This window comes from Dermacentor silvarum, chromosome 10, assembly GCF_013339745.2.
Source record: "Dermacentor silvarum isolate Dsil-2018 chromosome 10, BIME_Dsil_1.4, whole genome shotgun sequence".
Lineage (NCBI taxonomy): Eukaryota > Metazoa > Arthropoda > Arachnida > Ixodida > Ixodidae > Dermacentor > Dermacentor silvarum.
The window spans coordinates 98402861-98419580 of NC_051163.1; the positions used below are offsets into that span (position 1 = coordinate 98402861).

General features: G+C 46.9%; 1 protein-coding gene across 1 annotated transcript in view; it reads right to left on the minus strand.

Moving 5' to 3' along the window:
- Positions 1-16720, minus strand: part of LOC119466348 (uncharacterized peptidase C1-like protein F26E4.3) — a 52323-nt gene that overhangs the window by 23281 nt on the left and 12322 nt on the right. Inside the window, 4 exon segments of the mRNA XM_037726856.2 lie at positions 2033-2050; positions 2052-2124; positions 5155-5259; positions 7032-7095. Of these exon segments, the coding sequence (XP_037582784.1) occupies positions 2033-2050; positions 2052-2124; positions 5155-5259; positions 7032-7095 (260 nt within the window).

A 16720-nucleotide genomic window follows, 5' to 3' on the forward strand; every position in this document is an offset into this window, starting at 1 on the left:
GTCCAACAGCAATGAAATCATCGCCGCGCGCCGTATTCTGTATGTGCGCGAGGGACGCACGCTTTCACGGGGAGCGAACGCACGGCGGAGAGCAAACGCGACTTCTTCCGTCGCGCGAAAGGCCGTAGGGGGACGGGAGGCGACGTTTACCTGCGGCACCAAATGCGTATTTTATTGCGATAGCAATTATATGGACACTCAAAAGCAGATTTCTGCCGTCGGCGTCGCCGTCGCCATTGCCGTCGCCGTGAGGTTCCGTATGACGTCATTTGGAGAAGAAATCGTCGCCGCGCGCCGAACGCTGTATGTGCGAGTGAAAGGGCGCGAGGGGCGCGTCTTTCACGAGGAGTGAACGCACGGCGGAGAACAAACGCGCGTTCTGCGCCGTGCTCGCTTAAGGGCTGCAGAAGTAGGCGTCTCTTTTCTCCTTTACAATCACCATATATGTAGAGCAAACGCGCCTTCTTCAGACGCGTGAGAGGCCGTGGGGGAGGGGGAGGGAAGGGAGGCGACGTTTAGCTGCGGCACCAAGTGCCTATTTATATCAGAGGCTCCAGCAACAGTCACCAACGCCGCACGCATTTTGAGCTAACGCGGGCAAAACGCCGATGGCGTCGACAACAGTTCTGCATGTTGTTGCTACCAAAGCCGCTCACCTTATTTCGTATGACATTGCTGTGTTGCTATCGCATTCATTGCTTCGCCCTTAGGGCGAAACTGTGACACTTTTTATATAGAAACATTGCGAGGCGAGAAGGTGGTAAAGACTTCCGACACTGCTCGACGATTGTCCCGTTCTGATCTCGTCGAAAACCTCGGAGCCGCCCCAAGAGGCACCGGCAACAGTCACGCTACCAACGCCACGCGCGTTCGGTGCGAATGCGGGTAAAACGCCGACGGCGTCGACAACAGTTTGCGTGTTGCTGGTGCTGCTGCATGTCCAAGTTTATACAGCTGATAAAACTAATATCCTTAATCCGTATAGCTCTCTACTAATTTGCTATCGCAATTCATGCTTCGCCTTTCGGGTGAAACTATCACATTTTTAGGAGCGAAGCTCCTTAGGCTCTCACGATGTCCGCTGTCGCCGTTGTCGTCGTAGCTCCCCGACGCGCGCGCAGCGCGCATACCGACCGCGCACAGGTGTTGCGCTGCGCCGGCGCCGCTCCGAAACCCCTCTCCGAGCAAGCGCACGACGTCATGCGCAAAACCGTTCGCCGGGCGCACGCAGCGCGCATACCGACCGCGCGCAGGTGTTACGCCGGCGCCGCGATGCTGTCGATACACTTAGCACTGCAGTATGGAGGAGCGCGAACGTAAGCGCAAACGTCGTGACTCTGATCCTACACTTCGAGAACGAGATGCGGCAGCCCAAACGGCAACGCCGCGAAGCCAACCCTGAGCTACGAGCACGAGAAGCAGCAGCACGCCGGCAACGGCAGCAAGAAGCGAAAGCTCGAGCAGCAGCCGTAATCGTCCAAGGAGCTTCGCTCCATCATCGGCGTTCACTTTGTGGATCGGCTGCCAATTTTTTCTTATTACTAGGCTTTAAGGCTGTCACGTGACTCTCCCTCCTAGATTTGTTCCTCCCTCCATGTTTTTGTAGGAAACTCTATGGCTGCGCCGCATAAGGATCACGCGATGCCGATGTCTAGCCGATCACAAATCTAGGTTCTTGGATGCATGTGGCCTTCGGAAATGGCGTCGGAGTACGTCAACCAGTGTTTAGTTTTCGTACCTAAGAATTTCAGAGAGTACAAAAGAGAAAAAAAGAAAGATGCCCTCAGGCAAAACATGATATCAAGACTGGCGGCCAGCTAACTTCTTGCTCAACTTGAGTAAAGGGGAGAGGAGGTTTGCTCGAAATGCCTATGTGACAAGTTCTCTGCCTTTCATTAAGACCACTCTGAATTTTGCTTTTTTAAACTACTGGTGGGGGCCTCTTTCATGTGGAGACCATAGACGCGCATGCGCAGACCATAACCGCGAGTAATTCATTTAAGACTAATAAAAACGTATTGTCTCAGCTTACCGGTCTCTCTGGTTGGTGGGGTGCCTAGCCTGTAGCGGATGCCTTCGTCCAGAAGCTTGCCTTGGAAGAACGAATAGTTTGTTGCCTGCCACCTGCGAGAGGTCGAGAACACTCGGGTCACTTCGCGTCGTCGCACTCGCTCTGGAAGTGCGACGCAACTCCAAGTGACGTGCGAAAACAGATTGGAGTTCAGTGCGCATGCGGGCCCTTCCGGCCGGTACCATGGTGTAACACGTGACACCCGTTCACCTCTCCGCTTTTCCGCTTTACCTGTGTTCAAAACAGCCTTGAGGGTAATAGTGCCATCGGGGACTGTCACAGCGAAAGTTAGGAATGGCTTGAGGGATACGTCTCGTCAACCCAGATGCTATAAGTGGAATATTTATATCGTCGAAGTAATACTCAGCGTATCAGGGTTGTTAAACACGGACAGAAAAAAAAAAGGATTACGACAAAATCGCTGAACTTGCAACTAAGCTTATGCGAAAAGAGAACGGAAGAACATCTATCCGTGCACATATCAGTCAAATCATCTCAGTACGCGCGCCAAAGGACACTGATAATCTCTTTGCAGCTGTGGGTATTCAAGAGGTGATCAAAGAGCGAAGAGATGATCCATGTTCCTTCGCGCATGTTGTGCCGGGATCATTTGACTGGTATGCGTATGAGTATATATGTTCCGTTGTTCGTTTACAAATAAGCATAGTTGCGAATTCAGCGCTTGATTCAGCTTTCATTTTCGGTCCGTGTTTAACCTTGTCGCGCTGAGGACTAATTACTTCCGCGATGAACATCAACCCGATAGCCCAACTAGCCATTCTGCGTCATGCAGAATATTTCTATTTCGAGCTCCCTGCCTCGTGGTATTGTGGGCTACACGGGCTTGTCATGGTAAAAAAAAAAAGAAAAACAACGAAATAGATGTTTCTCACTATACAGTACAGCGGCTCAATTGTGCCCATTAAGGACTGCTGCTACAGGCATGGGGCAGATAACCGATGGATCATTAGAGTTACAGAATTGGTGCAAAGAGAAGGGAAACGCAGTCGAGGACGAAGTAAAATTAGGTGGGGTTGATTTAATCAGGAAATCTGCAGGCGCCAGTTGGAATCAACTTCGCGCAAGACAGGAGTAATTGGAGATCGCTGGAAGAGGCCGTCGTCGTGCAGTGGGCATTAAAATAGGCTGACTATGATGATTATGATGAAGTCCACATGCATTCTTTGCGGCAGCGGTGGCGTCGTGAAAATAGTCGTAGCACAACTATCCCTCCAACCCCACCTCAGTACGTATGGGACCCATAAAAAAGAATGCCTTACTTTAGAGACTATACTTGATCTTCTTAAGCTACTTGGAAGTTATATCCCAACCGCCGACGGTTTTATTTTTAGCTTCCGGACCTTCTTTGCTAAATTTTTCTTTTTCCTCCGTCCAGCGGGCCGAGGAAGCCGTCAGAGCTCAAGGGCTCGTGGCCGACGCGTAGGCAGGGGTATTCGCCCAAATCCCCGAATTACTCGCCGGACTATCAATAAAGTTATCGTTCTTCTTCTTCCTGCAGTGTTTGTTGTAACATGAAATTGATCGATAAGCCTGAAATATAAACCTGAAACATGAGCGTTATGGCCGTCGGCGTTTGGAGCGACGTCGTGGCGATTCCTTTTAGGCAAACGTTGCTGCTTCACAAGCACGTTGCATAGAGCGGAAGACGGTTTGGCACATGAGACGCCGAGAACAACGGGGGTTCGAGTCACGACGCGGTGTAACAATGCCGTGCCAAGTGACAGCGCTAACGGATGACTCTTGGAGGATGCGTGGTGTCGACAAGTTGTCCTTCGTCAAGCGAGGCCTAATTGTTCTTGTTCGTTTGAAGTGACTTTGGGCGGTACCGGAATATGCGCTGATAGACGTAGGCAATGAGTAAAGTTCTCATAAGCACACACACGGTAGCGCATAAGCTAGCAATTGAACTTTGTTGCATTTTCCGAGCGTTCATGTGTCTGAATCGCAGCAAAGCCTCGTGACGCTCCTCTGTCGGTCTTTATGCTAGATTTAGGAAATAAATGTTTTTAGGCGACAGGCAAGACAGATGCTGTACCGACACGCGTGGGACCTTCAATACTAATTATGGTTTTTGCCGCGCGCGATGATCTCTCGCTATGTCTATGGGAACTGATTATGATACACTCTGGAAGAAAAGAAAAAAAAAAGGACTCATCCTTTTGCCATTGCAATGCAGTGACAGGTGAATCGCTTTGACTGTGGATTATGAACTTAATTTCAACTAGTTCGTGTAGATTATTCATGGCGTCAAACAGAACACAAAGTATAGACGTCCAATTGCACGACTCGCAGTTGAGTTGCGAGTAGTGCAGCTCAATTACAAATCGATTAAAAACTCGATTGCGCTACTCGCTATTAAGTTGTGCAACTCAGTTGCAACTTACTGTGTTCCGCGGGGCGCCTAAAACGGATTGATATTCTCATGAAAAACAGACATACTTTTATCTGTCCATCTTTCACCGCATCTATAACAATGTGATTTCGTCGTGCGAAATTTGAGATAGTGTTTTATGTGAAGACGCATATAAGCGTCCACCCTTGACTCAGTTGGTTCGTGGTGGACTATTATAGAATTAAGAACGGCTGCTCATGACATGGTTGAAATTCTGGAAGACCAGCGCTCAGGCGAAGTGAATCGCAAAGAGTGACACGCATGCATTATAATGGTTCTTGTCAGCGCTCCAACTCGGTTTGGAGTTAAAAAAAAAGTCTGCCCTAACCTAACCTAACGTCGGGTTAGGTCAGGTTAGGTTAGGTTAGTGCTTCCAGAGCAGTCGGAGTATTCAACGATCGAATTTCTGTGGGTCGTCGGTCGCGCGTCCAGGTTAAAGGAGTAGGAGCGCATCCGAGCTCTCCGGGCTGGAGCGTGGCGCCCTGAATGAACCAGGCGAGCATGTTCCGAGCGCTCGATTTTGACCAACCGAATGTAGACCGCACCGCGAGAGCGCTCTAGAACGCTCGAAAGCGACCACTCGAATGTAACTTTAGGTTCGACAAGATGACGCACCGACCGTGAGTATGAGGGCAAGCAGGCAGGCAGGCGCGGCCGGAAATGGGCTCACCCGAAGTTGCCGTTGTTGATTTGCCTAATCAGCTCCTGCCTGTTGATGCACACTCGGTCTTCGCACTGGAGCTGGGCGTGGCGATCCGACACGTTGCGGCAGGTGCTGTCGAACAGAAAGAACGACAGGCGCAAATCACGGATGAATGGAACAGAGAGTGCGACTTGTCGTGGGTCTCTCACTTCACTTATCTATAGTAAACGACTGCACAGTGTAGCATGTCTTCTATACGAGTGAAATACTCACCTTCCCTTTCCTTTGCCCGAAATGGTTGCTTTTCACTTGATTACGATACACAGGCTGTTCAAAGTTAAGCTTTACGGAATTTTTAAAAATCGCCTGTGGCAGGTAGCATAATTCTTATCGTTGAGCTGGGTTATTTGAAGAGGCGGACATTAGAAGCACGAGAAATCTAAACACATATTCAAATAATTAACAAAAACTACTAATTAACTTCTTAGTTAATTACTTTACGGCACATGTTGCAATTTATGAATCGCAGCCGGTGAGCTCGTCAGGCGTATCCACTTGGAAAGAATTTCCAGAATGACACCAGTTTGGAGATATGTGCCATCAAACTCGCCGTAAAAATGCACTGTTGTTCCACTTACTTTTTTACCAAAATGCTGTGTTATACATTGAAGTGCAAAAGTAACTGGAACGCCCATATATTTCGTCCCACACTTTGGGAATTAATATCTCGAAACTGGTGTCATCCTGGAAATTCATTTCAAGTGGATGCGTCTTGCAATATCACCGGATACAATTCGTAAATTGCAATATGTGTCGTAAAGTAAATAACTAAGAAGTTCATTAGTCAATTTTTGTTAATTAGTTGAATATATATTTCGATTTCTCGTGCTACTAATGTCCGCCTCAACGAATAACCCAGCTGAACGATAAGAATTATGCTACCTGCCACAGGAGATTTTTAAAAATTCCGTAAAGCGTTATTTTGAACATCCGGTATAGCTTCCTATATTTTTATAGGAGGCTATGATCCGCATGTATGTATGTATGTATGTATGTATGTATGTATGTATGTATGTATGTATGTATGTATGTATGTATGTATGTATGTATGTATGTATGTATGTATGTATGTATGTATGTATGTAGTGTATGTATGTATGTATGTATGTATGTATGTATGTATGTATGTATGTATGTATGTATGTATGTATGTATGTATGTATCATAAGAAGCCAACAAACAATGACACCAAGCTCAGCATAGGGGAAATTAAGTTCAGTTCTTAATTGAAATAAAGAAATGATAAATAAATGCAAATGAAAGCGGATGAATATACAACTGGCCGCAGGTGCGATACGAACCCACGTCTGGTACGTGGTACCAGTACCAGTACGTGGTAAGAGTATCGTACGCGCTTGTGCTTCCGAAGATAAGCGGATGAGATATTGTACATCTTCTTGCCGTGTTGGCTGTACAACAAATGGCGGTCTGGATGTCAGTGCATACCTCCTAAATGTTGATTTTAGCGTGCTCTTGGTAACGCTGAGTAACTGCCGTTGAACTTATAGTCGGGAGTAAAAAAAATAATGAAGAGTTTTAGCGTGTCCGGTATTCCGACAAAGTTTAGCCAGATTGCCGGAGACGTAAACGTTACCGGAATACCGGACACGCTAAAACTCCCTAATCTGTTCTACACGCGTAATCACAACTGCCTACAGGCTACTGTATGCATACGGCGCTATGCAACGTTATAAATCATCACAAGCAGCACGGAGGTCAAGGAAAGCAGTGTTCTTCATCTGCAGAAATATTTGTTGGGAGAAAACAAAGTCTGCATTGGAGCGGAGCATGAATCAGAAACGTTTGCAGAAGTCGAAAGGGGGGGGGGGGGGGTGCTCTCTTACCATCTGTTGCAGTCGACGTTGACCGTCTGGCCCACGTAGTACCGCGCACCGTCGACAACACACTCTGCACAGTGAAACAAAGAGGCAATATAATCGTACTGTGACACGGACGCTGTGGTTGATGAGATGAAAAGTGGAAGAGGAAGTAACACGTGTCTGCCTTAAGACGGCGTCAAGAGTTTATGGACCACGCAATCTGACAAAAGTATCAATATTTCCGTAGCCTGGGCACGCAACCAGCTATTCGTATTTACAGCCTGTATATATGCGAATACATGTATAATGTTGCACAGTTTGATGGCTAAGGTCACACACTTCTAGGAAGTTGAACGTTTTCTTTTATACCTAGGTGCAGCATTTTCGACGTTTCTACCGAAAAAAAATCTATTTGCCCCATAATTAACTCCCATATTCAATAATCCCATATGAAGCATCGGACCGCATATAAAAAGTCGTAAAGGTTCCCACTTGCATTGGACATGGGATATAATATGGGTTTGTTTGGTGGGGACCGACTACATACTTTAAGCGTCTGACTTTGCTTGCCTGACACGGCGTTATACAGTCCCTAAAAAGCAGCCCGGGCCTAACTCTGCGCTCGTGTCGCAATTCTTTCTCGTCCCTTGTGTACCGCGCTTTTCTTCGCCGGTATTGAACCACGCCTGGACAGGGTGAAGCCCATCCTGTTAACTTGCCGGAGAAAAAATAAAGTTTTTGCATACCTACCTCCCCCACTATATACGGCGTGTCTCATAATCATATAGTGGTTTGAGCATGAAAAGCCCCAAAATTTTATTAGGTGCGTAAGCATTTCTATGCCTACCCAAGGAGAAACCTGTCCCTACGTCACTTAAGACGAATGCAATGGCTCATACCCCAATGAGCAATGGCTCATACCCCCGTACGCAAGCGAAAAATGCAACGTCTCATATCCCCGTAAGACTGAGGCTACAAGCGCTCAGCAAAGAGAAGCGAACAGTGCACACATTCACTGAAATCGCCCGTACAACCCACAGAACAGCATACGTTTCGATAAAGAACAAGCTGAAAACAAACATCCGAGCCATCAATAAAGCATTGCATACCCCCTCAACAGTTGTGGTGGTTTTGCAACAGCTTAGCTGGACATCCACTTTCACAGGATGATAACGACCGATAAAGGTTGATAAGGGACAGATCCATTCCGTTAAGGGCCACAACAACCGATAAGGGTTGATAAGCGTCGGATGTAGACCGATAAGGTTGATAGCGGCCGATAAAGCTTGATAAGTGTTTATGGCGGTCGGATCAAGTTTGACAAGATCGATAATGACACGGTGCTGCGTGGAGATGATCAAGTGGCACAATGCTTACGCATACTTAGACGACTCCAGTGGAGCTTCTGCGTGAATTTTCTGTTCAGCTCCGTTCTCAACAATTATGCAGAGAAGGAAATCGAGATCAAACTTCACCTCAGCAAGCCAGAGCCGGCACAGGAGCGTGACGTCACTGATTTTGGAATATAATTTCGCATTCGAGTCGTTTTGTCACAGGAAGGGTTCTCGAAATTTGCTGGCTTCAGTCTTTGTTTCCTCTTGACAACAATGCAGCCCTGCTCGCAGCGATATATTTACAAGCCTTCCGGTGCTCAGAGCGGATATGCCATTTTGCCCTCAGCAACAGGGAGGGCAGACATAGCTGCGAAATGTACGCACACTCGTAGTCGAACGTATAGGCAGGACGGTTGCGGTCAGACAGGGAGCCAGAACATGATAACGGGGTCACCAAAGAAACCCAGTGCTCGCTTTGCATAGTTCGTTTCTCTCGGCAATTTCTGGGTCCCATTACTACCGATGGCTATCTCAAATCTTACTTCCTATACAGCGCGCACTTCTCGTTCGATAATACTACGCCCGTCCGTACACTGTGGGCGTCGGAAGCAGACGGCGTGCCTAGTTCCTGTTGCGACGGCTGCAGTCGTCTGCTAATTGTCGCCTGCTACATCGCGATAAAAAAAAACCGCGCGACGTGGCTGTTGGCAACAAGAGCGGCTTGGGCACGTGCTGCGACCAGCGAACGGAACAACGCACTTGCAACGCCGGCGCGCGCGATAGGGCGCGATCGGGCACCACGGCAAAGCGTTCATTCATTACAGGCTTCCGCCCTCTCGTCCTACAAGTCTGCTTCGCTGCAAATGCGCCTCACACAGGCAAGCAGGCTGTCCTAATCCATTGACAAGAATTGCAAGGAACCACGTCACAGCAGCGCCACTTCATTCACCCTCTTACGCAATGATAGAGTTCAATTAAGTGAAATGTACAGGGACACGAGAAGAGTACACACTGTAGTATATCACTTGAAATGCAAGCGAAACACTGAAATGTCGACGACGCGGAACCAGCTACCGGAAGAACACTTACTATGACATGACCACGCATTCTCATTAAAAGACACAAGCGGCCACAAATGGAATCTTTTTCCAGCCAATCGCAAGGTTCAAATGTGCGACTAGAGAACGAAAAAGCGATCATCTATATATCTGAAGGCACTCAGATGGGAAGCGACTCAGAAAACAGAGATTCTGCTAGTCCCTCCATGAGGACCATCAACGTCCTAGCAAAGACTGGTAGTCTATGACGGAGGACGCTTCATTACGGTATAGTTAACTTTTACTGGCTGAATTCGCGAGAGAAGCCCAAGCTAATTTCACTTAAGGCTTACCCAGAACAACAATACATTTCGCCAACTTTTCTCCTTGGGTCCTACTCACCCAAATTGAGTATGCAAGACTTTCGCACGACGCGATTCTCTATACGCGTTCCAACAATGTTGGTGCTTCATAGATCGCACGAGCTCCCGCTGTGCTCGGTGTCATGATTCACGGAGTTACTTGGGTCAGTCATCAGTAGGAGATCCACTTTATTGCTGCCAGTGAGAGAAAAAGAGAAACGTGATGGGAAAGGCAGGGAGGTTAACCCGAAAAAATTCTGGTTTGCTACCCTGCACTAGGGGAAGGGAAAGGCGAAATGAAAGGCGGAAATAATAGGAAAGAGAAAAAGCAGTCACGAAAAAAAAATTCAAGGAATAAAAAAAAAGGAAGTTGGAAACGTCTGTGAGCACTATAGTCTGTCAGATAGTCCACTCGATCGCAAAAACTTCAAGACTGCCTTGACTGACTTGTTGTGTGACGACTGTATAGCCCGGCGTTCCAGAACTGTCTGCTCCGAAAGCGGCCAATGGTCAAGACGCGCCAGCGCGGTCGCGAGTGACTGCCTATGTGCGCTGTATTGGGGACAGTGACACAGTACGTGCTCGATGGTTTCCTCGTCGCCGCAGTGGTCACACGCAGCACTATCCTCCCATCCGATGCGGAAAGCAATTGCTGCCAGTGGTGCAGGTTTGGCGCCATGTTGAAAATCGTAAGTTTAACAAAGCGGACAACGAACAACGCGGAATCAGCATTATTTATTGCTGCTTTGTCGCAGCAGACCTTGGTCACTAGGAGTCGCTTTGGTCTGTAACATCCACACAGTCTGATGAACTGACTCCACTTCGAATGTTGACGGTGTTTGGACGTGGCAGCGCAATCTGGTTCGTGTATGCGGAGTTTAACAACAGAAACTTTGCGCAGATCTCCATTTTACCGGTACCTTGCCGAACAGCGCTCTGGCCATAAATAAATCCAAATTCTTTATTTCTGCCTTGTAAAGATACAGACATCGGAGGCGCAGAAAAAGCTGTCAGAAACAGCTTGGCAAAGCCACAGCCCCGTTTCGCTTGACAGCGGCTTCACCGCAAGGCTTTTAAAACAAAGGTAATTGCAGTGTAATAACAGTTATACAATAATGAGCAAGTATAATAGAAATCATAACAAGATTATACAATATTTAGACTATTCACAAAAAAGGAAAAAGGAACCTACATGGTAACATACATAGCACGCAAAGCACTGTTTGACGCACTGAAGAGATCAAAATTATTATTTACATAAGCATTTAAGAGGGAAGGCAGAATGAATTGCAGGCTTTCTCTACAAGAATTTATTCGAGGGGTCGGCACTACCCAATTCTCCGCATACCTTGTCTTGTAGGTTGCTTCTCAGGCGCGCAAATCAGCAAGGTAACGTATGTGATTTACGTTTCTCCGTGTTTCAATTTAAACCGGACACTCAAGCGGTATTTTTACAAGTTGTGGATCTTAAGATAGCACACTACTTTCTGAAAGAGATCCGCGCTCGGTGAGCCCCAGGGGACATTGTGAACATGACGAAAGAGTTTCTTCTGCAAAATGTAGATACGCTGAAGACAGCTAATTGTGGCTGTGCCCCACACTAGGTGACAATAGTTTAAATAGGAGTAGAAAAGGAAATTATAGAGGAGTAATTTTACTGGCCTTGGAAGAACGTATCTGAGCCGACCTACGACACCAGTTATTTGAGCCAATGTCGTTTTGATATGATCCACGTGATGTTCCCAAGACACACAGGAGGAAAAAACTACTCCGACACATTTAAATTGCTCAACCACATTTAAACGGGTATTATATTCGTGTATTTATTTACGTACCTCACATGCTCCGTGGTTGCAGTGTTAGGTGACGGCGAAATACAAAGTAGTTATAAAAGGAACAATAGCACCTCCGTACACAATATTTAACGAAATGAGAACTGAAGATCTAACACGGCTAGCGCGAAGAGAAGCTAAACCGAATGAAATGAAAAGAAATGAAAACAGGGTGCAACGTTACAAAATCCTCAATAAAACAAAGAAATTATAATAATAGTAAAATGACTAACCAACAAGGATATGTTTTCACTAGAAGGCACACAGGAATGCTGTCAGCGCGCCGCGAAACCTTTCAATGACGTAACCGAAGCGACGTGTGCGGTTGCATGTGCCTCAATGTCATCGGTTGTATTGTCTGCTGCATGACAGACGGCATGGCGTGATCTATGCCAGCCTTATGTGCGCGTTATGTTACGTTCCGACTACCATTCGTTTCTGTTTAACGTTGTTTAACGTGAGAATATGTGGGCGGCAGCGTTCCAATGGCGCTGTTCTCGTATAAACGTGCTCGCATGCAGCTTTCCTTATTGTTTTTTGTTTTCTGTGTGTGCACTGACCTGGTATATAACGAATGAGTTGAGATGGCTCGGAATGGCTCCGTGCGTGTATATTTAAAAGGAATAGACCCCCGAATTAAGTACACGAGAGAATAGAGAATGGGCACACCATGGGTAGCACTGCCGGAGTCTGCAAGATTGATTAGCATGTCAGTCAATTAAATGTATTATCTCACCTATACAAGGTGCTTATTTTTTTAGACTATAAAGATTTGTTAAAATCTATGAGCGTTGGGCACTTTCTACTCTTCCCCAATACTCGTATTAGTCCAAGTAGCTATCCCATCAATGAAACATTTATTCAACTGATCAATTCTGCTGAAAATTTTCTTCTCATTATCAGGGTCCCCCGTGATTTACTGGCCTGGATAAGCGTACTCTCGCACAGGTTCTAGTGTATGACTGCTAATCATTCTTGTTCTCTTGCTAGGGTAGTAAACACTGCCTTTGTCTTCTGCATATTATTAGTCAACCCTGCTCTTACACTTTACCCGCCGTTGTGGCGCAGTGGCTTTGGCGTTGAGCTGCTAAGGGCGCGGGATGAAATCCCGACCGCAGTGGCCGCATTTCAATGCGGACGAATTGCAAAAAAAAAAAAAAAACACCCGTGTATTGTGCATTGGGTGCACGTTAAAGAACCCCAGACGGTCAAAATTAACCCGGAGTCCCCCATTACTGACTGTCTCATAATCATATCATGGTTCTGGCCTGTAAAACCCCATTTTTTTTTACTCTTACACTTTTTCCGCTAAGATCCTCAGTCATTTGTTGCAGTTCATCCCTAGAGTAGTTGCTGAACAGGATAATGTTATCAGCAAACAGAAGGTTGTTGAAATATTCACCGTCGCTCCTCGCTCCTAATCCTTCCCAGTCTAATAGCTTGAATACTTCTAAGCATGCACTGAATAGCTTTAAAGAGGTTGTGTCTCCTTGCCTGACCTCTTTCTTGACATGTATTTTTCCGCTTTTCTTGTGGAGAATTAATGTAGCTGTAAAGTCTAGATACATAATCGCTAAGATATTCGCGTTATGCTTCATTTACTCATTGATTACACGATGACTGCTGGTACCTCTACTGACTGAAAGGTATCTTCATAATCTCTGATATCAATATAGAGAGTTTCCTTGCACTCCGCAGATTTCTCTTTTACCCGATTGGTGACATATGTAATCTATCGTAGAATATGTTCTCTGGGTGTACTGAACTCAAGTGTTGCCCTCATTCTTGGAGAATATTTTATACAATGCTAAAAGCAAGCTAATGGGCGTGCAATTATTTAATTTCTTTAACATTTTAAACGTTAAAGACGCGTTAAGGAGTGGCCTGCCTAACTATATTTCTTCCTCTTCAGGCCAACTGGAACATTGACTACCCCTCCCCCCCCCCCCCCCCCCCTATGTTGAACAAGAAAGAAGTCGACGCAGATTAGTCGGGGCAGTATTCCTTGACATTAAGGGCGCCTATGACAATGTTCTGCATTACGCGATCCTTGATGCGCTTGACGATTTAGGCATTTGTGGCCGACTATATAATTGGATCGTTAGTTATCTCAATGGCCGTACCGTATATATGTCGACAAGCGATGGAGACACCGGTCACTATAATATTCAATGTGGTGTTCCCCAAGGAGGAGTTCTCAGTCCGACTCTCTTCAATGTGACATTGATTGGACTTGCGTCTGAGCTTCCCAACACAGTAAAGATTAGCGCATATGCCGACGACATATGCATATGGGCATCTGGAGCTACGCGCCCGCAACTGCGTGCGCGTTTGCAACGTGCATTGATAATTACAGCCACGTACTTACGACGTCAAGGCCTCACACTTTCAACTGAAAAATGTGCAGTGCTTGCCTTCACGCGCAAACAAATGACTAAATATCCGATAGTCGTTAAAGGAACATCGATACCTTGCGTAACACGCCACAAGTTCCTTGGTGTAACCATCGACCGTGATCTATCCTGGTCAAGGCACGTCACTGCACTGAAGTCAAAACTGAAGATTTTTGTCCTTGTGCTTCGGGTGGTGGCAGGAGCAAGATGGGGCCCGTCGGAATCGTCTCTTCTTCAATTGTACCAAGCCCTGTTCGTAGGCTATATAAGATACAGCATGCCGGTGCTCTCGAACATGAAACCCAGCTGTGTGCGGACGTTAGAGAGCAAACAAGCTCAAGGATTGCGCACGTGCTTGGGCCTACCACGCCGCACCTCAACGAATGGAACGATTGCGGAAGCTCGGGCTTGTCCCATCAAAGTATATATGCTCAGCGAACCTCTTCGAGTGCACCTACGCTTGTTGACCCGACATAGGCAACATCCCCTATCAGCACTCCCTGCCACACACCCAAACTGCAGTTTTTCAAGAACTATATTGCGTCATGAGAACATTCTGCCGTTTAGATTCTCTTCCCCATGCATTCCTAGTGCACCTCCGTGGGTCCTGCCTACACCGCTTGTTAAACTTCAAATCCCTGGGATTACGAGGAAGTCCTGTGTTTCATCCATTGGCCTTAAGCAACTTACCCTATCGCACATTTTTACAGCATACAGTAGTACTTCTCACGTGTATACCGATGGCTCTGTTACCCCATGTGCCTCCGCCGCAGCCTTTGTCATCCCGCAAATGCCCATCGCTCGACGGTTTAAATTAGACCACAAGTCCACTTCAACTGCAGCAGAACTTGTTGCTATCCGCGAGGCAATACGATTCCTTGCAAGAGAGCCTCCTCGCATATGGACTTTATTTTGCGACGCCAAACCCGCTCTTCAAGCCATTGAGTGCTTTATGAGACAAGGCCCTTATTATATTTTAGCTCTGGAAATCGCAGAGCTTCTCGACATTGCGACCAAATGCGGCCACCACGTCACCTTTCAGTGGATACCTGCACACTGTGGCGTGATAGGAAATGAACAAGCAGACGCTGAAGCTAAAATAGCTGTAAATAATGCGCCACAAGTAAGCATCGCGTTCTCCCGAACAGACACGAATGCCCTGCTTCGGTGCGTTATGCGGAACTCTACACTTGAGTACTGGACTAATCCTGATCGACGACACAAGCGACTGCACAAATGGGACCCAGAAATGAAATTCCGCATGCCTCGTAAACTGAAGAGGAGCATAACAAGTATATGCTACACCGGATTCGTCTTGGTGTTGCACTCACGAGGCGTTATGCACATATCATCGGCTGCAGTGACACTGGTCCCAACTGCGATCACTGCCCAGTGCCAGAAACACTTGAGCACATATTTTGCTCATGCCCAGTGTACGCGCGAGAACGGCAGAGCGTCATTTCTACTATTCAGCGAGTGACTAAAAGACCAATGTCTGACGAGGTTGTCTTAGGTTCTTGGCCTGACACCAACAGCGCAGCTGTGGTCATCGAAGCGACTATAGCCTTCGTTCAAGCCACTGGACTCCATGCACGGCTCCAGTATGACCTCAACGGGATGGACATGCACATACGCACCTCCTAATCTTATCATCATCATTCATCGCTCTTTTTATCCTCCTCTCCCCTTCCCCAGTGTAGAGTAGCAGGCCAGAGCAAACTAACGCTCAAGCCGACCTCTCTGCCTTTCTTCAAATAAACCTCTCTCTCTCTCTCTTGACTACCCCCGTTTACTTTCTAACAAAGCCCACTGCCTTCCTTTATCTTATCGTCACGTCATTTGTTCTTTGGTCCATCGCTCGCTGCGTGGTTCCTTCCGCTCTTATGAGCGAAAGGTTCGAAACCCGCGTTTCGAAACCTTCGGAGGTTTGAAACCCTCAGAGTGGAAGGTTCGGAACCCTCATATTCCGCGTTCGTGCACTACAACTTTCTCTACGAACCCCCAGAACTTCAATAAAGGCTCTGAAGACAACCACTACGGGATTTAAAGACACCATGGAGACACCCTAACATCGGCCGCGTACACAAACAGCTTTCTTCTGCCACTTACGCCGAACCATAAGTCGTTATTGCGATATCTGTAGCTCTGTATACTCGATAGAACACATTTTACTATGATGTAGAGCGCACAGCGATGAATACGCCACGCACGAGACAAATGTGGCCACACTTCATCAAACTTTTTGACCCTGAAATAATGTTAGACCTGTGACACTCTCCATAAGCGCAACGTCAAGCATTTGATTTCTTGTTCGATTACCTTGAATCGACTGGCTGCCTTTCAGAACTCCAGCTGTCATTCGGACTATAATGCATAGTAATAAAACCAGCAGAGAAATCAAGATGGAGACTCGGAGTCTCCATCTGATCAACATTCTGACTAGCCGGACTCAACAGTTAAGTCGAGATATGAAGCTATGTATATTTGTCTCTTTTTTGACGTTCTTCTGTCCTCCTCCTTATATGGCCGTTCTCCCCCCTCTTCTCCTGATTTGCAGAACAGCATGTAGGCGAACACATATGCGCCGGCAAACCTCTCTGCTTTTGAATGAAGAGCTCTTCCGCAAACTGACGCCACACTTTCTTTTTCCGGTATATTCGCAAGCTGCTGCTCATGATCTCGTCGTTCCTCTGACGTGCGCTTGAACCCGTTCTTCTTATTAGCCCTCGGATTTCTTTCTCAGGTGCCAACTTTG